Source organism: Marmota flaviventris, chromosome 10, assembly GCF_047511675.1.
Source record: "Marmota flaviventris isolate mMarFla1 chromosome 10, mMarFla1.hap1, whole genome shotgun sequence".
Taxonomy (NCBI): domain Eukaryota; kingdom Metazoa; phylum Chordata; class Mammalia; order Rodentia; family Sciuridae; genus Marmota; species Marmota flaviventris.
This window is the reverse complement of record NC_092507.1, coordinates 23,790,103-23,813,904: the sequence shown is the minus strand read 5'-3', so window position 1 is coordinate 23,813,904 and position 23,802 is coordinate 23,790,103. Positions and strand designations below refer to the sequence as shown.

At 45.4% G+C, this 23,802-nt stretch overlaps 2 protein-coding genes across 2 annotated transcripts in view; both read right to left on the bottom strand.

The window, feature by feature from the left end:
- Hdac1 (histone deacetylase 1) overlaps positions 1–8,238 on the bottom strand; it is a 29,794-nt gene extending 21,556 nt beyond the window's left edge. The window contains exons 1-2 of the mRNA XM_071617608.1: positions 8,125–8,238; positions 2,674–2,786 (exon numbers count right to left, since the gene is read on the bottom strand). Coding sequence (XP_071473709.1) covers positions 2,674–2,786; positions 8,125–8,173 — 162 coding nt within the window. The 5' untranslated portion in view covers positions 8,174–8,238. The remainder of the gene's footprint in view (positions 1–2,673; positions 2,787–8,124) is intronic.
- Positions 8,239–14,711: 6,473 nt separating this feature from the next.
- Positions 14,712–23,786, bottom strand: Lck (LCK proto-oncogene, Src family tyrosine kinase). Its single transcript, XM_027937698.3, has 13 exons — positions 23,763–23,786; positions 23,553–23,662; positions 23,183–23,264; positions 22,934–23,024; positions 22,621–22,719; positions 22,367–22,470; positions 22,043–22,192; positions 21,613–21,765; positions 21,308–21,487; positions 19,261–19,337; positions 19,016–19,169; positions 18,795–18,926; positions 14,712–15,357 (listed from the first exon to the last, which is right to left on the bottom strand). Exons 2-13 carry the CDS (start codon positions 23,655–23,657, stop codon positions 15,155–15,157), a joined length of 1,530 nt encoding a protein of 509 aa, XP_027793499.2. The 5' UTR covers positions 23,658–23,662; positions 23,763–23,786; the 3' UTR covers positions 14,712–15,154.
- Between the last annotated feature and the right edge of the window lie 16 nt (positions 23,787–23,802).

Here is a 23,802-nt window from a genome sequence, read left to right as displayed (position 1 = left end):
GAGGATTTAGCTCAGTGGCAGAGCACTTGCCTAGCACATGCAAGGTCCTAGGTTTGGTCCTCAGCCCTGGGGGAGGGGGGGGGACACACAGAGGGCAACAAATAAGAAACCTGAAAATACTCAAAATTAGCATTCCAACACAAGAAAAAAAAACTTGATTATGTAAACAGGAAGGTAACTGATAAGGATGGAGATCCCAGGAGAAATTAATTACATGTGTGGAGACAGGATAAAGGAAGGCACCAGAAAGAGAAAATTATATGAAAAAGACTCCTTCAGGTACAGAACAGAAGTACTTCATCCATTTCTTTCTTTTTTGGGGGGTGGGGCAGGGGCGGCAGACTGGGGATTGAACCCAGGAGCACTTCACCACTGAATTATATCCCCAGTCCTTTATTATTTTTTATTTTGAGACAGGGTCTTGTTAAGTTGCTGAGGGGCTCACTAAATTACTGAGGCTGGTCTTGAACTTGTGATCGTCCTGCCTCAGCTTCTAAATTGCTGGGGTTACAGGTGTACACATCACAGTGCTAACTACTATAGCAACTTCTATGGGAAATCTAAGGAGCTTCTTTCAGGAATGATGCCCAAAAGCCATCAATCTCAGGACAGGTACTAAAATGGATACCTGTGCTTTGAGAAAGGGATGCAAAGGTCACATTGCAGAGAAAGGACAGAAGGGATAGAGAAAATCGAAAATTCACACTCAATGAAGCAACACCAGAGGAGGAAAAAGGTCATATTAAGTAGAACAAGGTCTAGAGATTTGAGGAGAGATTATACTGGGGTTTTGTTTTATGAGTTAACAATAAGAACACCACACAGATGAAGTCATCTCCAGTAAAGTATTAACTCCAATGGCAGTCATTCTTGGTTGCCTCCCCAAAAGCCAATCCCAATTTGGCTGGGTGTTGATAAACTCAGTCATAGAGATCAAATCATAAACAGTCTAAGCCAGTTCTAGTAATCCTATATATTTACACTAGTGATGGTCTGAAGTTGGCAAATAACCCAAAAAATTTAAGGGGAAGTCTACTGGGAAACTTCTGGGAAGGGTTTTCTTTAGCAAAAAAGGACAGGATATCCCTGAAAACTTCTATGCTTTTCACTCCCAGCTGCCCTTCAAGCTTAAGAAAGATCACTGGTCCCAAGGCCTACTGACTCCTCTATTTTCCTCCTTGCTTCTCTAAGTGCCTCTGTTGGCTCCAGAGCTATGACAAGGCCCTCTGGGACAGAAGACTCATCTCCTTCCAGTCTCTGGAATGCTAAGAAGGATGCTGCTGTTGCTAGGTTACTCGAGCTATTGGCACAGATTTTTACAACACATTCTTATTCCATAAGGCAACATGGGCCCCCAGACCCTCTTTATTTTATCATTTGAACTCTTGCAACAGTTTCCTAAATTGCCTCACGGTTTCTAAAAGGCATGCATGTTCCTATTTCTTTTTCATTTAAACACTTTACTTGTTCCTATTTGCCTCTAGAAGAGGTTAAAGTGGGAACTGTTTAATTTGATCCACAAATGTACTGATGTTTTGTCACACACGTGTTAAAATACAAAAACCTTCATTCACCATTTTAAATCTGGCAGATTTTATGAGCAAGATTTCTAGATTCTCTTTAAAAACTGGAAAATCAAGCAAAAATTAGCTGAAGAAGTCGTCTCGAAGTTGGTAAGACTCTGTAGCAACTAGAGATCTGGCATCTAGTTCTACATAGTCTTAATCTTTTCTTTTGAGCCAGGCATAGTAACCCATGCTTGTAACTCCAGCAACTTGGGACACTGAGGTAGGACTGCAAGTTGGATGCCAGTCTGCACAACTTAGTGAGATCCTGTCTTAAAATAAAATATAAAGGACTCAGTAAAGCTCAGTAGTAGAATGCTCCTGAGTTCAATCCCCAGTACAACAAAAACAAAATAAAACAACAACAAAGCATCAGATTTTTTTGGCCCTGACCCACCAGTTTCTTAGTACAGCCCATCCAACCCTTGCTGACCTCTCCAGCTCTATCTCCCATCACTCACACCACAAACTCACACTGGGTACCTGCTTACTGACCTACTTATATTTTCCCCAAACGTTATATTTTCCTTACTTTTGCCTCTTTGCCTTTGTTTTTCCCTTGGCCAGAAATGTCGGTCCCTTCTAAGCTAAACTTTATAAATAAATCGTTAAAACCCTGCTTAGGCAGGGCGAAGTGGCCCACAGCTATAATCTGAGCAACTCGGGATGCTGAGACAAGAGGATCACAAGTTCAAGGTCAGCCTCAGCAAAAAAAAGGACTAGGGATGAAGCTCAGTGGTAAAGCATCCCTGGGTTCAATCCCCAGTGCCAAAAAGATAGACAAAAAATAAAATAAAACCCTGTTTAGACATCACCTCTAGGAAACATTCCATGGCTCCCTTCTTCCTTCATTCCTCATTATTTCTGCATCTTCTATGTTCTTTAACTGTGGTACATACACATAGTTTATTTGTTTACATGTAGATCTCAGAACTGGAGAAAATATCTCAAAACCCAGAATTTCTATCATGTACAATACCTGCTACATAATAGTTACTCAACACGTTTATTAACAAATGAATGAGTAGTTGAGAAAATGAGATAATCAATGACATATGGGAATCAGAGCCAAGGAGGTTAGACAGGGATAGTGCTCCCAGGAACTCACATAAATTTCCATTTTTCGGTAGAGACCATAGTTGAGCAGCAAATTGTGAGTCATGCGGATTCGGTGAGGCTTCATTGGGTGGCCTTGTCCATAATAGTAATTTCCAACATCCCCTGAAGAAGAGTGACAACTTCAGTAAAACACACACACACACTCCCAGGAGGAAAAGCCAGGAATTTTTACAGCAAACTCTCAAACTCTCTTTCTGGTTGATTTCTAGTTTCCAAGATTCTCTGCCACCTTGAGGAAGGGGAATTCCAAAAGAAACGAAAAAAAAGCAGGAGACCCTGGTAAGGTCAGCACTTAGAGATGAATCTAGCCCGCTTTCTTCTTCTGGAACCCATTAGCACTAGAGTTCATTCTAAAGCTACTGGGGAACAGCAGCCAGTGTGGCAACTCACTTCACAACTCTAAGGAATTCCTTCCTATAACAGAAAATTAACCATCACTTACTTAGAATTATTATAAGCCACAATTCACCTCTTATATTGTGACACTTTATAGTGTCAAAGCACATTCATTTTACTTTCTCACTAGATTCTTATAAGTTGGTTGTGGCGTATCCTTCCTGCTTTATAGATAAAACCCTTATTGCCTTCTAATTGGTCTCTCTACGTTCCATCCAAACTATCTAACTCTATTTTCAGTCCAGACCATCTACTACACTGTCACCAGAGTTATCTTCCTAATCCAAAGTTCTAATAACTCCACTCTCATACTCAAAATCCTTAATGGCTCCCCATCTCCTACGGGATAAAAAGTAAAGCCAGGGATGATGGCACATGCCTATGATCCCAGCTACTTGGGAGGCAGGAGGATCATGAAAGGCCAGCCTAGACAACTTAGTGAGACCCTGTCTCAAAACGAAAAGGATTAAGAGTATGGCTCAGTGGTGGAACACCCCAGGATTCAATCCCCAGAACCACAAAAAAATTAAATGCACTGAATTGAGACTCAAAGAAATTAAGTGCCTAGGGCTAAGGTTGTGGCTCAGTGGTAGAGTGCCGGCTTAGCATGTGCAAAGCCTTGGGTTCGATCCTCAGCAACACATAAAAATAAATAAATTAATTAAAGGTATTATGTCCAACTATAACTAAAAATTTTAAAGAAAAAAAAAAAAAAAAGAAAGAAAGAATTTAAGTGCCTGTCCAAAAACACACAGGTAATGAGGGATCTGGAAGTCAACTCTCTGACTCCAAATTCAGTATACAAAAAGCTACACTGGGTTTCCCAGGTATCTAATTCAGTGTGCATATAATCTAAAGGGTCCTATAGGTAGAAAGTTCCTTGAACAATACAATACTCCAAAATTGAGTGAACTTTACATTCAAAGATCTCTAATTAGATGGCCTTTGGGATAAGGCAGAGCTTTCAGTACCCAGGGGCCTTGGTTCCTAGCAACTCTTTCACCTATCAAGCCTAGATCCAGCCAAGGCTCAGACCTGGAGAACTAAGATACCATATCTAAAGAGTACCTGAAGGTGGTGCCCAGAGGCACCATCTTTTTTTAACAGTTTTTAATCAAGTTCCTGAGACTTTTAAAGAAATAATTATTTTTATTTACATACTACTTTAAACAATTTTTTTTTGGGGGGGGGCTGGTGTAGGGATGGAAGCCAGGGCCTCTTGCATGCTAGGCAAGTAAGTACTCTACCACTGAACTATACCTCCAGCTCACTACTTTAAAAAGCTGGGCATGGTGGAGCACACCTGTAATCCCAGCAGCTCAGGAGGCTGAGGCAGGAGGATCGCAAGTTCAAAAACAGCCTCAGCAAAAGCGGGGTGCTAAGCAACTCAGTGAGACCCTGTCTCTGAATATAATAGGGCTAGGGATGTGGCTCAATGGTCATGTGCCCCTGAGTTCAATTCAGGCACCTCAAATAGATAGATAGATAGATAGATAGACAGACAGATAGATAGACAGATAGATAGATAGATAAATGTTTTAAAGAGCTTTGCTATCACAGTTCTTATAATGAAAACTATCATTTTCATTTTACAGGAAAGTAACCTGAAAGGTAAAGTGACTTGTCCAATATTGCAAAACTTCTGAGTGGCAGAGTCAAAGAAATCTGAGTCCCAACCAAGAGACCACACTGCAAAACTCTAAGTTTCTCAAGTTCAGTCCCCTTTCTGAAGACTGAGTCCTTTCTTCTTTTCTTCTTTTAAACTGAGAATGTCAAGACCATAAAACTATGCAAAACGATATAGCTACAGAATCATAGGTTCCAGCTTCAAATGGACCCTCTACTGCTCAGCAATCCTTCCAAATTTATTTCCCTGGTTCTTTCTTTCAAAACAGTTAATCTCCTCTCTTTAAGACTCCTACTGTAGCTATCACCCTCCCCCACTCTCTCAAAGAAAGGATATTCTCTTCCTCCAGCTTGAGAACTCCTCAACTTTCTCTTCATCTTCTCTCCTTCAAACTTACTTACATTTGAACTTTTCCTTGCCACTTACCCTCTCATCACAAAGGAACTTCTTGAAGGCTAGTGTCCCTACCTGGGCTCTGGTTTCCTTCTCACCTGGTCTCCTCAGGAATCTCCATCACTACCAGACCCTTTCCTGTGTCTTCAACTTCTCCCTCTCTTCTGGCTGTTTTCTATAAGAATTTAAATATATCCAACTCTCAGTTACTACATCTCCCCTTTGTCAACAACCCTCTCTCCTTGCCTCACACAAGCTTCCCTTTAAAAGTTTTCAGCCTTGGCCAGCAAGTGGTGGCACGCACCTGAAACACCAGTGACCCAGAAGACTGAAGCAGGAGGTTTACAAGTTTGAGACCAGCCTGGGCAATTTTACTTTGAACCAGTCTTTTTTTTTTTTTTTTTTTTAATATTTATTTTTTAGTTGTAGTTGGACACAATACCTTTATTTTATTTATTTATTCTTAGGTGGTGCTGAGGATCGAACCCAGGGCCTCCCACGTGCTAGGCAAGCGCTCTACTGCTGAGCCACAACCCCAGCCCTTGAACCAGTCTTAAAATAAAATGAAATAAAAAGGGGTAGGGAGGTAACTCAGTTATAGAATGCTCCTGGATTCTATCCCCAGTATGAAAAGAAGAAAGTTTTCAGCCTCAGAACACTTACCTTAAAAATAAAAACAAGGTCTGGGGTTGTGGCTCAGTGGTAGAGCGCTTGCCTAGTATGTGTGAGGCACTGGGTTCAAACCTCAGCACCACATAAAAATAAATAAACAAAATAAAGACATTGTGTCCATGTGCAACAAAAGAAAAATAAATAAATAAAAACAAAAAGACTTGCCTATATAAGGCCCTGATTCAATATCCAGTACAGCAAAAGGCGGCGGGGTGTGTGTGGGGGGGTGTTCTCAATCTAATGTCTCTTTTTCACCTATCCATTCCTGAATCTACCAAAATCCATATCTCTGTATCCTTCCTTCATTTAATCAACAAGTATTTATTGAGTCTACTGTGATCTACACACTGTTTTGGGGGCTAGGGAAGTAGACAAGGCACAATCCTTTCCCAAGAGAGCTTACTGACTACAAGAAATGTGACCAAGCAAACAGGCGATTTATTTTTCTTTCCTTTTTTTTTTTTTTGGTGGTATGGGGATTGAACCCAAGCGCTCTACCACTGAGCTATATCCCCAGCCTCTTTTAATACAGGATCTAAGTTGCTGAGGCTGGTCTCAAACTTATGATCCTCCTACCTCAGTCTCCCAAGTCACTGGGATTATAGGCATGCACCACCATGCCCAACTCAAATGGGCAATGTGGAGACACAGTCAGAAGTACTGATGGGAATACAGACCATGAGGACCACTAGACTGGTTCTCAGTCCAGTCCATTAGAATTTCACCCTGGATCCTTTTCATCCTATACAATTTCCTGAGTAACTACATCCCCTTCTAAATAACTAAGATTACTCTCTATACTAACATCTACCAAAAGCTTCTATCTTCTCATTTCTGTCTTTTACATAGCAGATGTAAATGGTCAACTGCTTACTGGATAGCCTCTAGTTGGATGTCCCCTAAATACCTCAATAATTTTGTTGTTGTTTTGCAGCACTAGACTAGAACCAGTTCCTTGCACATGGTATGCAAGTGCTCTACACTGAGCTACATCCCACGCCCTTTTTTTATTTTGAGACAGGGTCTCACTATGATTCCCAGGCTGGTCTCAATTTGCAATCCTCCTGCCTCAACCTCCCAAACTGTTGGGATTACAGGCATGTGCATCACATAGTCAGTTCTAAAAAATAAAAATAAAATCCAAAGTTATTAACTGACATGGTTCTTGGCAAAAATCTATTATCTATTATGCAAGAAACTTGTGAACAAGCCTTCCTTTTTTACCCGAACATCCAATAATTTCTGACCCAGAGATATTTCTAACATATAACCCTCAGGACTTTAATGATTCACAAGTGTCCTCAGAATAAAGTCCAACTTTCTCAGGATTGCATGCCCAGCCCTTCACAATCTGGTCCCTATTTATTTCCCAAGCTTCCTCACTTACAATTCCTCCCTCTGTCCTGCCCTGCTCCCCACCTTCTACGCTATACCCCCAAATCTATGCATCAGCCATACTGTCTAAATGCCTTCTGTTTTTCAAAGGTACTGTCTTCTGCTTGCCTCTAACCTTGCCTTCCCTATACCTGGCTAATAACTTCTATTCTTCAGGTCCTAAGTGAGATGCCACCTCCTTCCCTGACCCCTCAAGCTGCGTGGGGTGCCTCTTTTCTCTGCTCCCCAACACTCTTGAGACCTCCCTCACCCAGCACCATAATGGGGTGACCCTTCTGACACTGTCTAGCTCCCCCTTTAGACTGAGCTGAAGATGGGAAGTGACTTGATGACCCCCCCCCCACCATCGCGCCCCGGCCCCGGCGCCCAAACACTTAACTAGAACAGAATGAGCTGCTCCATAGATTTTTGTTCAATGAAAAGTCTGTTTTAACAGGGTGCATCCTTCTCCTTCCAACCCCTGGGGCCCCACTTCCCAGCAGGACTGCAGGCCCGGCTCAGAGACTGGGGGAGGGGAAGCGGGTGACCCGAGCTGCAGGACTCTCACCAAAAAACCATGAGCAAGGATCGGGACAGCGAAAGATCTTTGTATTCTCGGTAGGAAAATATATCCTTGCAACCGTCTCCATCAGACTCCGTCTCCCCCCTCGGACTGAGCCTCCCCCTCCGGGAGTCCCGCCCAAACTCTCCACATCAAACTCCTTCGGAATCTTCCACCAAGTTACCTCCTGCTTCCCCCGCCCGCCCCCCTCGGCCTCGGCCTCCTCTCTCAGCCTCGACCTCCTCTCTCAGCCTCGACTTCCTTCTCAGCCTCCTCCCTCAGCCTCGACCTCCTTTCTTCTCAGCCTCCTCCCTCAGCCCTGCCCCAACGCTCAGCCTCCCCTCTCGGGTCTCTTCAGCCTGCAATCCCCGGTCCCGCCGGCCCGGCCCCGCCCCCGCCGCCAGGACGATGCTCACCGTCGTAGTAGTAACAGACTTTCCTCCTGGTGCCCTGAGTCTGCGCCATCTTGCTGCCTCCTGTCCCTCCAGTCAGTCGGTCCGTCAGCCCTCCCGCCCGCGGCTCCGCACGGCGTCCGACCAGGAGGAGGGGCGGTTCTCCAGCCCGCCCCGCCCGTCCCCTCCTGGGCTCACCTATAGCCGCGCAGCCCGGGCACGGCTCCAGCCAATCAGCTAGCGCAAGGTCGGGCCCGGAACTCTGCAGGGGGCAAGGGCAGCCCAGAGAGGCCGCCTGGGGCCCCCTGGGCCTGTACCAAGGTCTGCGACGGAGGGGTGAGGGAGCTGCCCGGGGACCGTACCATCAGTCCCGGGGGAGGAAAGCAGCTCGGTAAAGTGCACAGTCCCATTTCTTCGTTGGGAGCGCGCTTGGAGAGCAGAGGCCAACTTTCTAATTTTACAAAGAATAAATCAAGGCCCACAGAAGAAGAGTGACTTGTACAAGGTCACTCAGCTAATGAATAGGCTGATCCTGGATTAGAATGAGGAAAAAAAATGACAAGAAAAAGAAAGTAAACTAATATTTCTCAAGGGACTTCTGTGGGCCAAGAACTGTGCAAGAGCTTCGCAAAGCCCCGCCCTTGCTAGGCAAGCCCTTTATCACTGAACTGCCCTCCCCACACCCCACCCCTGCGGTCTTTTAATTTTGTTTGGAGCTGAGAGTTTCCCTAAATTGTTCTGGGCATGCAATTCTCCTTGAATTTGCAATCCTCCTGCCTCAGCCTCCCAAGTAGCTGGGGTTAAAAGTATACCCACCCAAGTAGCTGGGATTACAGTCTTGCGCCACCCATCCATGGTAATTGTACAGATTTTTTTTTTTAATTGCCTACTATGCACAAGAAGCACTGTAACAAAGTGGCAGAACCCAGCCTTTCTAATTCCAAAGCTTGCCCACCCTGATTCAATCACTGCAGATGACTGAGGAGTCTTAAAAAAATAAATTTGAAGCTGAGCTGGTGGTGCACGCCTATAAATACAGCAACTAGGGAGATTGAGGCAGGAGGATTGCAAGTTAGATGTCAACTTCAGCAACTTAATGAGATCCTATCTCAAAATAAAAAATGGCTAGGGATATGGTTCAGTAGTTACAGGGCCTTGGATTCAATCTCTTGACACACACACAAAAAAGGGGGGGGGGGTGATCATCTTTATTAGGAAAGCAGGTTTTTCGGCTTTGATGCTATTGACTTTTGGAGCTGGATAATAATAATTAGTATTTTTTAATGGATCACCTGTAAGACTGATGAGATGGGACTCTTAGAGGAGATATCAAAGAACAGCGATGGGATGCAAGTTCCTGGGTAAATTACAGAACTGAGACAATAAAACATTAGGGAGTAGGGTCTGCAGGGACTGTCAAGGCACTGGGATTGCCAGGAATAAGAGGAATTCTGGAGATAACGGGGGTCTGAGATCAGAAGGGGACAACAGAAGCTATTGGGGGACTTCAGAAATCGAGGGTCATCGAAAGTGGGGACAGAGTCAGGTCATGGCTTGGCTTTTACCTAGATAATTCTTTATTTCAAGGGTTGTCCTATGCATTGTAGATACTTATCAGCATGCTGACCTCCAACCATCTGATGCCAATGGCACCCCACACATACTTTGACAATCCAAATTGTCTCCAGACATTGCCAAATATCTGGGGAGGGGGAAAACAAGATGGGGTGTAAAATCACCCCACTAGATCCTAGATTGATCTAGTCATTAACAGCTCACTACTGAAAACTGAAAGACCAAAAAGCACTGTGCATAGCTATTAAATTAACAGCTACCATAGCCTTAATATGTGCTAAACATTGTACTAAGTTACTTATTTATGGTTCTGCTCTAATAAGATAGATATTTATGCCTCTTTATTTATTTATTTTTAATTTGTTTTTGTAGTTGCAGATGCACAGCACATTTTTATTATTTTGTTTATTTCTATACCATGCCAAGGATCAAACCCAGTGCCTCACATATGCTAGGCAAGCACTCTGCCACTGAGCTACAGCCCCAGCCCCTCTTTATGTATTTTTATTTTTACTTTTTTTTTTTTTTTTTTTTTTTTTGCAGTCCTGGGGATTGAAACTTAGGGTCCTCTACCAGTGACCTCCATCTCCAGATTTATTTATTTATTTATTTATTTTTGAGAGTGTCTCACTAAATTGCCCAGGCTGGCCTTGAACTTGCAATCCTCCTGCTTCAGCCTCCAGAGTAGTGGGCATTATAGAAGTATACCTCCACACCTGACTTTTGCCTCTTTAAATAGTGCTTGGGGACTTGTGCTGGGAACTGCATGTGGGCCTTTAGTTATAAGGTAACAGAAAATCTAAGACCCATTGGTTTTTTCATAGACATAGCAATTGGCCTGAAATAAACCCTGTTTCCCATTCTGTCACCGCTTCCCAGCTGGCCTCGAATGGCTTTACTTAACCTTTCTAGGCCTTCATTTCCCTCTTTGCAAAACTGGGAGGAGAAGAAATCAAAGTTCAAGGACTCTATGGCTGTATTCAGTATCCAAAAGAGGAATCCTTTGAGCTCATGGGTGTGGCAGCACTTTATAAAACACAGAAGGGATATCATAACCTCAGATGCCTACAGCGGTCAAGCAGGTGATATAAGTGAAGGAGTTTATGTTATTATGACTCACGTTCTTTGCATATTTTAAAAATTGGATTTTTCACTTTCATGCAGCCAAATATGGTGGTGCATTCCTGTAATCCCAGTGATTTAGGAGACCAAGACAAGAGGATCACAAATTTGAGGTCAGCATGGGCAACTTAGCAAGACTCTGTCTCAAAATAAAAAATTTTAAAAAGCTGGGCATGTAGCTCAGTGGTCAAGCAGAGAGGTTCAATCCTTTGTCTCTCTCTCACACACACACACACACACACACACATACACATAGTAAAAAGAAGAGAGAGAAATATTACTTTTTCTTCTATCTTCCCATCTTTCATCAAACACACTGCCATGTTCAGATATCTTAAAAAATATATATATATATATATATATATATATATATATATATATATATATATATTAGTTATAGATGGATACAATATCTTTATTTTGTTTATTTATTTTTATGTGGTGCTGATGATTGAACCCAGTGCCTCACATGTGCGGGGCAAACACTCTGCCACTGAGCCACAATCCCAGCCCATGTTTGCAGTTGCCAAAAAACCAGTTCATTTTCTCCCTTATTGTAAGAATAACAGTGCAAGATTGATGAGAAATAGTTACTGCCTCAGTCTGGCTGCAGCAAAATAAGGGGCGGGGGGTGTACGTTGATACAGCAGGAGAGGGAGCCGTTTATTGTAGGACAGGAGAGGTATTTATACATTCCACACAGCTTATCTAATTAACATAAACTAGATACAGCAGTCAACCAATCAGGAATCTCCACACTTAATGGCTCGCTTTTGTTACTTCTCAAACCACTCCCTCTGGCATTTTGCCAGGCACCATCCAGACTTGTTTACCAACTCTAACATTCCCCTGGCAAAATGCCAGGTGTTATTTTGACTTGTTTACAGACTCTAACAAGTTACTAACACTCTGTTTCACTATTTGAATGAGGCTTTGTCAAAGGGAGAGTCCATGACTCACCTGAATGGGGATGGCCACTACTCCACCCCATGAGGACCAGTAAGTCCAGTGTAGCCAAGTCTTCCATTTTTCAAGAGAAGGCAGAATCTACACTTTTATACAAATATCTCCCTAGTTGTATAAATTGGTTAACCCAGTCTTTCTTTCTTTTTTTTTTAAGAGAGAGAGAGAGAATTTTTAAATATTTATTTATTTATTTTTTTAGGTTTTTTGGCGGACACAACATCTTTGTTTGTATGTGGTACTGAGGATCCAACCTGGGCGGGCCGCACGCATGCCAGGCAAGCGCGCTACCTCTTGAGCCACATCCCCAGCACCCCCAGTCTTTCTTTAAGATAGCAGTAAGCACCATCCTTTTATTTTTATTTATTTATTTATTTTTTTAGGGGATCTTTTCATTTGTTGGTTGGTTGGTGCAGGGGATTGAGCCCAGGGCTTCCTGCATGCCAGATAAGCCTACTACCACTAAGCTACAGCCCTATCCCCAAGAAACTTTCTTTTAAAATGTAAGTCAAGCTGGGCATGTCGTGGTAGCAACTACCTGTAATCCCAGCAACTGGGAGGCTGAGGCAGGAGGATCACAAGTTCAAAGCCAGCCTCAGCAAATTAGCAAGGCCATCAGCAACTTATTGAGACCCTGTCTCAATAAGTTGATGTAGCTCAGTTGGTAGAGTGCTTGCCTTACATGCACAAGGCGCTGGGTTCAATCCCCAGTACCACAAAATAAATGAATAAAATAAAAATAAAAAGGGCTGGGGATGTAGCTCAGTCATAAAGTACCCTTGGGTTCAATTTTCATTACTAACAAAGGTATTTAAAATAAACAAAATAAACAAAGGTATTGTGTCCAATAAACAAAGGTATTGTGTCCATCTACAACTAAAAAAAAAAAATTTTTTTAAATGTAAATCTGGCTGGGGATGTGGCTCAAGCGGTAATGCACTCACCTGGCATGCACGGGGCGCTGGGTTCGATCCTCAGCACCACATAAAATAAAATAAAGATGTTGTGTCCACTGAAAATTGAAAAATAAATATTAAAAAAAAATGTAAATCAAGAACCAAGCATAATGGTGCAGCTACTCCAGAGGGTAAGTGTTCAAAGCCAGTCTCAGCAAAAGCCAGGCACTAAGTAACTCAGTGAGACTCTGTCTCTGAATAAAATACAAAGTAGGGCTGGAAGTAGGGCTGGGATGTGGCTCAGTGGTAAAGTGTTCCTGAGTTCAATCTCTGGTACCAAAAAAAAAAAAAAAACCCAGGACCCTGTCTCAAAATAAAGAATAAAAAGGGCTGTGGATGTTGCTCAGTGGTAGAGCACCCTTGGCTTCAGTCCCCCATGTAGAAAAAATAAAAATAAAACGATCATGTCAGGGATTCACAAAAATCCCTGTTAAGTCTCCTCAAAATAATTTCTGCAAGGGACACAGGTCCCCAGCCCCATCGGATCTACACCCTCTCAGGCTAGCATTACCTCCCAGAGCCAGCTAAGCTCTTGCCTCACCTTCATTTTATGTGGTTCATTCTTCACCTTCAAAGCTTTGCTTAAGTCACTTTCTTCCACTAGGGTGACAGTAGTAGAGCATTTGCCTAGCATGTGCAAGGGCGTGGGTTTGATCCCTAGCACCCAAAAAACAACAATAAAAAAAGTTGCCTTCTCAGTGAGGCCTTTCCTGACAACCTTTAACATTGCAAACCTCCCCAAAATATAACATTCCTAACTCCCCTTACCCTGCCCTCATTTTGCCTTAGCACTCATCATCTACAACATTCTATATAATTTTACTTCTTTGTGATGTTTATTGCATGTTTTCCCTTGCTAGAATGTAAATGTCATGAAATAGAGGTTTGTGTGTGTGTTGCCTACTGCATAGCCTATGAGCCTCAAACAGTGCCTGGCACACAGTAGAGGTCCAATAAATATTTGTTAAATGAGTGAATTAAAAAATCAATATTTTAAAACACCCTTTGCTGGAAACGGTGTCAGTCACCTGTAATCCCAGTAACACTGGAGGCTGAGACAGGAGAATCACAAGTCAAAGTCCAGCCTGGGCAACTCAGTGAGACACTATCTCAAAATGAAGTTTACAAAAGGGCTGGGGATGTAGCTCAGTGGCAAAGTACTTGCTAGAATGTGTGGAGCCCTGGGCTGGGGTTGTGTCTCAGTGGTAGAGTGCTTGCCTAGCACGTGCGGGACCCTGTGTTCAATCCTCAGCACCACGTATAAATCAACAAAATAAAGGTTTTGTGTCCAACTACAACTAATAAAAAATATTTTAAAAAAGTATGTGTGGAGCACTGAGTTCAATTCCACAATCCCGATAATGCGCACGCGCGCGCGCGCACACACACACACACACACACACACACATACACAGATCCTGAAGGTGAAATAACTCTTAAATAAGTAGCTATAAGAAAAAAATGCTATTGCTCTTAATATAAAGCAGAGGAAGGTCATATGGCATGCCCAGTCCCTAGGAGGTTCTCCTCCTTTGGGAAGAGGGTGAGGAACGCTGTCCCATTTGAAGAGGTTTGTAGAGGCCCATATAGCACAGTTGTAGGGCCCTCCCTTGGCCCCCAGCATCACCAGGGCTGAAAAAGTTCAAATATCCACTCATCCCATACCTCTCTCTCTCTCTTTTTCTCTCTCTCTTTGGTATTAGGGATGGAACTCAGGGGCACTTAACCACTGAACCACATCCCCATCCCATTTCGTATTTTATTTAGAGACAGAGTCTCACTGAGTCACTTAGGACCTTGATGACTTTCTGAGGCTGGGTTTGAACTTGCAATCCTCCTGACTCAACCTCCCAAGCCTCTGGGACTACAGGCATGTGCCACCACACCCGGCTACTCATCCCATCTCTTAATCCAACTCAGGGTGACCTAGTTTCCATCTTCCAAATCCCTAGTATCTCCCCACAAGGAAAGAAGGTGGTGCACAGCAGAGAGATATACAACCTTCATCAACTGAGATTTATTGAGCTCCTGATGTGTGCCAGGCCCTGAGGAGGAGTACAAAAGGTATCAGATAAGGTCCCAGGCTGCAAGGAACTTCTGGACCAGAGAAAGAAAAGAGGTAGACAGAAGCAGGTGTCAATCATAAGCCTCTTTTCCCCCTCTGTGGTCTCAGAAAATGGGAGTGTCTAGAAAGAGACCTTTAGATCATCGTCTCCAAAACATATGTGCACAGATTATACATGTACAAGACATATGTAGAACCCACACAACTATGGGATATGCATATGACACACAATACACATGTGTCACATGTGGGTGAGATTCATGTATAAAGTCCATAAGTGCATAGGTCATGTGAACGTGGCACAAGAACCCCAACTTCCCAAGCCAGGGTGGCCAGATGGGGGAAAGCCTCAAGCCAGCTAGGCCTATCAATATCAAGGTTGGGGCTGGTACTGGCCCTCTGTGGCCGTGAAGAAGTCCTCCAGTACACTGCGTAGGTAGTCAAAGGTGGGTCGGTCCTCTGGATGCTCCTTCCAGCACAGCATCATGAGGTGGTACAACTCCTCTGGACAGTTGTCAGGCCTAACCATGCGATAGCCTCGCTCCAGATTCTGAATCACCTCAGGATTGGTCATCCCTGGAGATCAATAGGAAACAAGGACATCAAACCTCCAGGCTTTGAAAGCCCACAGGCAGGGCTGATGCTAGAGTTAGGATCTTAAATATTCCCCAAAGATCCATGTGTTGAAGGCTTGGTCCTCAGCCTGTGACACTTATGGGAGGTGGTTGAACTTTTAGGAGGTGGGGCCTAGCGAGGAAGTGAGATCATCGGAAGCCTGCCTTTGATGGAGTATTGGACCCCGACCCCTCCTCTTCCTCTTTGCTTCCTGACCTCCATGAAGTATTTCCTTACAGTAACAGAAAACTGACAAATACAGGCGATGTTCAGAATATTTGAATGGCGTGGTGTGAGTACCAATCCAAAAGGTTTTCATCAGTGGTAGGCCACACTAATGGTACCTGCTAAATATCAGTGAGACCACTGGGAGTTCCTGTTACAGATTACACACTCAGTGACACACTTGTTAGCTGTGGGACCTTGAGTAAGCCACCTCTTTGAACCTCAGTTTCCTCACCTGGAAAATGAAGTAAATAGTTGTTCCTACCTCACAGAGTTCTTAAGGGGACTCAGTGAGTTAGTGCATATAAAGCACCAGGTTTAGTGCTTGAACAGGAGAGGCTTCGTAAAGGGCACCTGAGGTTGTTATGATTTGGTGAGAATGATATGGTGGTCTGGACCCAGGGCAGGAGGAGGCATCTCTAGCTTTGGGACAAGGCACATGAGGAGAGCAGATGGACCCCCAGACTCCAGCAAAACAGACTCTGCCCCTCACTGAGAAGGCTCACCAGGCCTCTCCATGACCCATATGAAATAGTCATTGGGCTGGTAACCTTCTTTTGTGCTGCTCCTGGTCCCCATGGTAGCTTCTGGCCCCCATGGCAGCTTCTGGCATGTACCTTTTCTCAAGAGGAGGTGCTCTGGAGAACTGCATGCTCACAGCTAATTTGTGGTGCTGGGGATTGAACCCAGGGCCTTGTGCATGCGAGGCAAGCACTCTACCAACTGAGCTATATCCCCAGACCCACAGCTCCCTATTTCTACAATACCCACGCAGCCCGTTTTCTTCTTCAGTCTCTTGAGAGAAGACAATTAATCCCCAAAGACCAAACCCTTCTAGAAAAATAGAAGTTTTGTTTTTGTTTTTGAGACGGGGGTCTCGCTATGTTACCCAGACTGACCCAAGCAATCCTCCTGCTTCAGACGCCTGAGTAGAATAAACTATAGGCATGAACTGTGAATGCTTGGCAAAATAAAAGTTTTGCTCCTGCAGAGTTTGGGCCTGGTCAAGAGTGAAAAAAAGTTTTGCCCACATCTTGCTCTGGGAGGCCTTTACCTTTTACAGGTCCCTCACATTTTAAAATCAGGACACAGGAAAATGTAAACCAGGGAACCAAACACCCATGAAGAGTGGAGGGTGCCAACCCAGACAAAAGCCAGCCTAAATATAGCTCACAGGCCCACTTTGGTTTGTTCCATATGGTGTTTTAAACAATTTGAATCAATCACCTATATTTGGAAATAAGCAGGTTCTCCTAAAACTCCAAGTTTGAGCTTCTCTTGAAAAAAAAAAAAAAAAAAAAAGATTTCCAGGCTCAGTTGCCTGTGCCTGAAATCCCAGCCACTTGGGAAGCTGAAGCAGGAGAAATCTAAGTTTGAGAGCAACTTGGGCAATTTAGCAAGACCCTGTCTCAAAACAGAAAATAAAATGAGCTGGAGATGTGACTCAGTAATAGAATGTCCTTGGGTTCCATCCCCAGCACTGTTAAAACAAACAAACAAACAACAACATCAAAAAACCTCCTTCCACTGGAGCAGATGCAAATTCACCAAGGTCCCTGTTGCTTCCCATTGTCTCTCTGACCTTAATGCCACCTGTCAGTTCCTGTTCATCATCATTTTCTTTTCTGTGGTGCTGGGGATTAGACCCAGGGCCTTCAGCTTGCTAGGCAAGTGCTCTGCCACTGTCTATATCCCCAAGACCTGTCATCCTGCTTTCACTACCTTTTCTTCTAATGGAGACATTCTCTATGGGTTTGCCTCCATAGGCACAGTGGAGGATGGGAAGGACTGTAGGCAGAACACCTGGAGTGTGGTCTAGGTCCAGCAATGGCCCTGGACTGTGTGAGGGTAAAGCCCAGGGCAGGGAGCCCACCTCTCATCTGAACACAGGGTGCCTTTACCTTCCTAGGAGTAAAGTTCTTTTCACATTTTACTGGGAATGTGGGAAGCCTCTGCAAATCCAGCCACTATGTTCCATAACCTCCCTGCTCCCAATTTCCTTTTCCATTTCCTTTCCCTAGAGTTTCTTAGTGAGTTCCTTTCAAAAAAAAAAAAAAAAAAATTATACCACTGGGGCCAAGCGTGATGATGCACCCTGTAATCTCAGTGGCTCAGGAGGTTGAGGCAGGAGGATCACAAGTCCAAAACCAGCCTCATCAACTTGACAAGCCCTAAGTAATTTAGTGAGACCCTGTCTCTAAATTAATTTTTTTTAAATGGCTGGAGATATGGCTCAGTTTTTAAGCACCCATGGGTTCAATCTCTGGTACCATTAAAAAAAAAAAATTCCACCCCTGTCTTGGATGAATTTAGGGTTAAGAATGTTGTTCTAGACATGGAGGATGTGGGGGTAGTATCTGTTTCTCCCTCTTTAGATGAAAAGCTTCAGAGGGAAGAGAAACCAGTATTTAGTGAGCACCTACTATGAGTCAGGCTCTTTCACAGAATCTCTTTTTTCTAATATCAGGAAATTGAGGCTGAGAGAAATGACGTTACTTGCCCAAAGTAATGATTAATAATAGCTTAGTATGAGCTAAGCAGTATTTTTAACTTTTTTTTTCTTTTCTTTCCTTTCTTTCTTTCTTTTCTTCTTCTTCTTCTTTTTTTTTTTTTTTTTTTTTTTTGTAGGTATATGTAGAGGATTGAACTCAGGGGTGGCTTTGGCTTTACTACCAAGCTACTTCCCCCACCCTTTTTACTTTTTATTATTTTGAGAGAGGGTCTTCCTGGGTTACTGAAGCTGTCCTGGAATTTGCAATCCTCCTGCCTCAGCCTTCCTTGTCACAGAGCCCAGCCTATTTTGATCTTATATTTAATAGATATGAAAAGATAGAATGATCTGATCAAAGCCAAACAGAAAGTTAGAATCAATGACCAATCTGGTTTAAAAAAAAAAAAAAAGATCTTTTGACTCCCAGGCTAGATCCACTTCTACCATACTAGGCTGCCCATGCCAGAATTAAAGAAAGGATCTGGAAAAGAAGAACAAGATCCAGAGACAGTGATGAAAGCCAGTGCTGGGATCTGCTTAGGATCGTTGGAGTCACACTCCTCAGAGGATACAGGATAAGCAGCCAAAAGTTTCAAATTCTGAACCTGGAAAGCAGTGAGTAAGAAGACAAAGATTTTCTGCCCTTCCCTATAACCCTGTGGTTCCTACCCTTGGCACTGACCTGGGTAAGGGATACGGCCATGGGTAACAATTTCCGTCAATAGAATTCCGAAAGACCACACATCTGACTTGATGGTGAATGTCCCGTAGTTGATGGCCTCTGGTGCTGTCCACTTAATGGGAAATTTGGCCCCTGTAGGGAGGTGGGGAAAGAGTGAGGTCACCCGTGTCTGCCTGGCCAGACCCTGCAGACCCCAGAACTCCCTCATGTCCCACACCTACCTTCCCTGGCTGTGTACTCATTGTCCTCAATGAGCCGTGCTAGGCCAAAGTCTGCAATCTTGCAGCTCAGGGTGTCAGACACCAGGATGTTTGCAGCTCGCAGGTCACGGTGGATGTAATTCCGCTCTTCAATGAATGCCATGCCCTCTGCAATCTGTTGGCCAGGTACAGGTCATCAGCCCTGGGCTGGATATCCTCACCCCACGGGTCTGTACCCATGCCAAACTGCTCCCCAATCTCCTTACTTGGGCTGCCATGTCCAAGAGTTTGTTGATGGTCAATTTGATGCCCGAGGAGGTCTTGAGAAAATCCACCAGGCTCCCTGTGGGCAGAAGCAAGAGTTGCTGACTAAATTGCCCGAAAGGGTCCCAGACTCTCCTCTCCTAACTGGAGTCTAGAGGCAGTGTCTGACACGTGGAAAGGAAGAATTAGGAGAATGGAGGAGTTCAAGGTGAGTATGCTCAGAGTATAGGGTATGGTTGGAGGGGTCTGTAAGCTCCTTGTCAGAATAAAGTAGGCCCCGACAACTCAGCTGGGCATCCAAAACCCTGCCTGCTCCACTTTGTGGTTGCTCTGCCCACGCCACTTCTCTCACTGCCCCCACTATGGACAATTTTCAGATTCTTCACACAGACCACTAGATTCTCATCTCAACCTTTCTTTGTTTTATCTCTGCCTGCTAAAAAAATTCTACTCTTGTTTCGCAGTCCACTAGATTATTCTTCTAGGAAGCCTTTCTAGATCCTACCAGGTTTAATAAGTTACATCATCATCTACATTCCTCTGGCATGCTGGAACTTCCCCCATGGCATAAACTTTGGTTTTCCCATTGCCCAAAGTTAAAATCAAGTTTCCCTTACAGTAGAAACCTTGTTTGATTCATCCATGTCCAAGCATCAATGTTTTCAGTGCCCAGTGCTGAATGTATTGAATGAGAAGTAGGGAAAATGGTCCCTGGAGGCCTGAGGGACCACCTCTCTGGTAGTGGAGGGCATCTGGGAGGACACCATGGATGTGAGTTGTTGGGAAGAGTTAGTGACCACTTGCCCTATCCAAGAGATTAAAACCCCATGTGAAGGGCTGGTGATATAGCTCAGTTGGTAGAGTACTTGCCTTGCATGCACAAGGCCCTGGGTTCAATCCCCAGCACCGTTTAAAAAAAAAAAAAAAAAAAAAACATGTGAGGATGACAACAACCTGTCCCCACTATAAGTGCTGAATTATTCAGCAAAGATAAAAACCTCACTCAGACACAGTAAATATGTGGCCATGTGCTGCCATTCAAGTATTAGGGGCAGATGCATCAATTCCAATGTTCATTTCCAATGAGCCTCAGAATCCTTCTCAACTCAGCACTCTAAGCAACTATAAAAGTTATTACTCAAGACAAAACCTCTTTGCCACTTCCAGAACCCAGTAGCTAATTAATAGTTTATTTCTCTCCCTGAAAGAGAGACATGTCTTGTACTCCCAAACAATCAGAGCCAGATAACAGCAACAAATTTATGGCAGAGATTGTTCTAACTCTTATCCTCACAAAGACCTCATGAGTGAGTGCCTATTGCATTAGTACCACTATTTTACAGATGAGAACCATGGCAAAAATAAGTGATGTGATCTGCCCAAAGCTACATAATCATGAAGCCAAGACTAATCCAGGCAGTCAGACTCTAGGTCCTTAATGGACATTGCATATATTTTTGGATGAGCTTTTTTAGATTTTTGCTGTTGGACTTAGGGGAGCTGAATACCATGGACAGTACAGGGAGTTGGCCTATACCACACATGGCAAATCAGTGGCTTCAAAGCTGAGCCTAGAAACTCATATCCCTCTTCATAGGATTCTCACTCTGTCCAACAGCAGTCCCAGAGAGGCGTCGGGCTCACCCAGAACTGAAAAGGAGGCTTTGGAGCAAATCCATCCTCCCAAGTTTCCAGGGAAGAAAGGAGAGAAACAGAACTAGGGACCTACTCATTTTCTGAGGTCAAGCATCCTGAGATGCTTTGACTGAAAAAAATGCAAAAGGGACTGACTGCAGGTCAGGAAAGATGGGGATGAACATTCTTCCAAATGCTGCCACATCAGGCTGGGTCGTAGACAGACTCAGATGACACAGCTTCTTCTTACCCCTGTAGGTGGGTCTTTAGATGCCCAGGAAAACCCTCAGTGTTTGGCCGGAGCAAAAGGGGTATGCCCCCGCCCCACTCCAGTAGAATAGGGGTAGAGTAGAGGTAGGAAGGGGTGGGAGACAGCAGTGTCCTCCAGCGTCCAGGTATGGCTGTAGCACCCACCATTCTCCATGTATTCGGTGATGATGTAGATTGGCTCCTGGGTGACCACCGCGTAGAGCCGGACCAGCCGCGGGTGCTGCAGCTGCTTCATGAGGTTGGCCTCAGCGAGGAAGGCATCAGGGGACATGCTGCCTTGCTTCAGGCTCTTCACTGCCACCTTCGTGTGCCCGTTGTAGTACCCTGGATAGGGAACAGGAGGGAGTGAAGGAGTTGTGGAACTCCTGCTCCCAGAGCCAAGCAACTGCCCTGAAAGTGGACGCCTCCCTCTCCCCTCTTTCCCAGCAGTCTTGGAAGCCCGTACTCACCCATCCACACCTCCCCGAACTGGCCGGCCCCCAGTCGCTCCACCAGCTTCAGCGTCTCCCTGGGAACCTCCCACTCGTCCTCCCACCACGGCTTCTGGGGCTTCTGGGTCTGGCAGGGGCGGCTCAACCTAGTGCACAGCCCATCAGAAGTATCTGCAAGGGCAAGGGCAAGGGAGAGGGAGGGGGCTGTCAATATGCGAGGCCTTGGGTGCTTTCCCCAACCCCCAGCTCTCCAAGTTCCCTTCTAGAGGAATGTAATGAAGCGGGGTGAAGGTCGGTCACCCTACATCTGGGCTGTAGGGTCAGGTACCACATCTCACCCACTTGGTAATGAAGGAGTACCCTGAAAGATGGTTGAAGGGTACCCCTGAGAAGGACTAGGGGGAGACAAGCTGATAGGGCACAGGTGAGGGGTCCTGCTGGGGCTCACTGGTGTAATGGCGGACCAGTTCATGCAATCCGGGAAAAGTGATGCGAGGGGAGATGTAGAACCCGCCGTTGTCTAGGTTACGGATCTTGTAATGTTTCACCACCTCTCCCTGATTCTGGTCGAAGTCCCGGACCGACAGTGAAAATGATCCTGAATGAATGAACAAACCAAAAAAACGCAAAGGAGAAGGGGTGGCCTCCTGCTAGCCGCGCGGTCATTGCAACCCTGGTCTAGGGCTCAAACCCTGCTCCTCCAGCACCTACTCGCCCGCGGCCCCGCCCACTCCTCCGAGGCCCCGCCCTCAGGCCCCGCCCAGTCGCTCACCAGCTGTGCTCTCGCTTTCTCGGATCAGGAAGGAACCGTGCGTGTTCCCGGGCGCCAGGAGCTGCCGCTCAGCGTCCTTGCGGCTTAGGTTCTTGAAGAACCAGCTGCGCACGGAAGAAGCAAACGAAGGCCGTTGGCTGTTGGTCCTTTTTAACTCCATCATCCTCAACCATTCGCCACCACCCCCAGGACCACTCCCCGCTCCGAGATCCCTAGATCCGTTCCCACCCACACCCACCAAGGTCCCCACTCACGGTTCGGGTTCCAGACTGTTCGCTTTGGCCACGAAGTTGAAAGGGATGAAACCTTCCAGGCCTGTGGTGAGGGACTGCGCCTTCCACCACTCGCCGCTCCTGCGCCACAGGGGCAGTCAGCTGGAGACCCTCGATCAGGGTCCCCAGTAACTCAGGCCACCGCGACCCCTGGATCAGCATTCTGGAGCCTCGCATTTTGTCCCAAAGGAACCCACTTCGAGCCAGTCAAGGACCCCAAGAGGGATGCAGTACCCGGGACAACGCTTTCTCACAGAATCCACAGTGCAGGGTGGGTGGGTGGAGGGGCACTCACTGTTCCAGGATACGGAGCTGTTCACCCTTCTCGAAGCCCAGGTCTCCGTCGTGAGAGGGCTCATAGCTGTGCAGGGCGATAACCAGGTTATCTGTAAAGACAGGGGGCGTCAGGAGAATAGAGTTCTGGAGTCACAGCTGGAACAAGACTTGGACCAAGAAAGGACGGAGTATGACGTAGAAGGGAGGAGAAGGCCAACAGCCAAGGATCCACAGACTTTATTTTCCGGGCTCTGCTGGTTGGGGTCACCTTGCAGTGGAGAGGCTGGTGGGTTGGAGCCCTCATAGGTGACAAGTGGGTCCCGTACTTCAGAGCCATTCCTCATGAGCAACTGTGGGATGGGAAATGAGGGTGGGTAAGAGAAAGATGACCGGATCAGATCCTGGCTCCCCTCCTTTCTGCCTCCTCTCCTCCATTTCTCCCACCTGATTTCTTATCTCTGAATTTATGTATTTACTATGTGACCTCAGGAGGGTCCCTTCCCATCTCTGGGCCTCTTTTTCCTTCTGTATTCCAGGATCTGCTGTGTTATTTCAAGGGCCTCTAGTAGTGAGCTCTTTCCTTCTCCTGGGCTGCACACCCACCTGGCTCCCTCACCAACCCCCATCTTGCCCCTTACCGTGCCCTTGCCATCCAGAGGGACTATGGGATAATGGCAGTTCTCACACACATCGATGTTTTCCATCCAGTCATCTTCAGGGTTTGAGCTGCAGGTACAGCCCATGGTCCCTGAGGAAATGGAGAGGGGGCTGAAGGAGTTCCCCCTAGATCTGTTCCCCCCCGGACATCAGGCGTCTTAGGGTGTTGCCCTGGGAGTTTCCGAAAGTACCTGAGACGGTCGACGGCCGCCGGACCCCCATTCACCAGCC

Bases quoted from the DNA above. Each gene is read 5' to 3' on its own strand.
- Lck (XM_027937698.3), bottom strand. From the start codon at position 23,657: ATGGGCTGTACCTGCAGCTCAAACCCTGAAGATGACTGGATGGAAAAC. The intron at 21,766-22,042 runs GTGAGCCCCAGC...TTGCCCTTGCAG, and splicing joins ACTGGTCCGCCATTACACCA to ATACTTCTGATGGGCTGTGC. The intron at 21,488-21,612 runs GTGAGTACGGGC...TTCCCTATCCAG, and splicing joins GTTCGGGGAGGTGTGGATGG to GGTACTACAACGGGCACACG.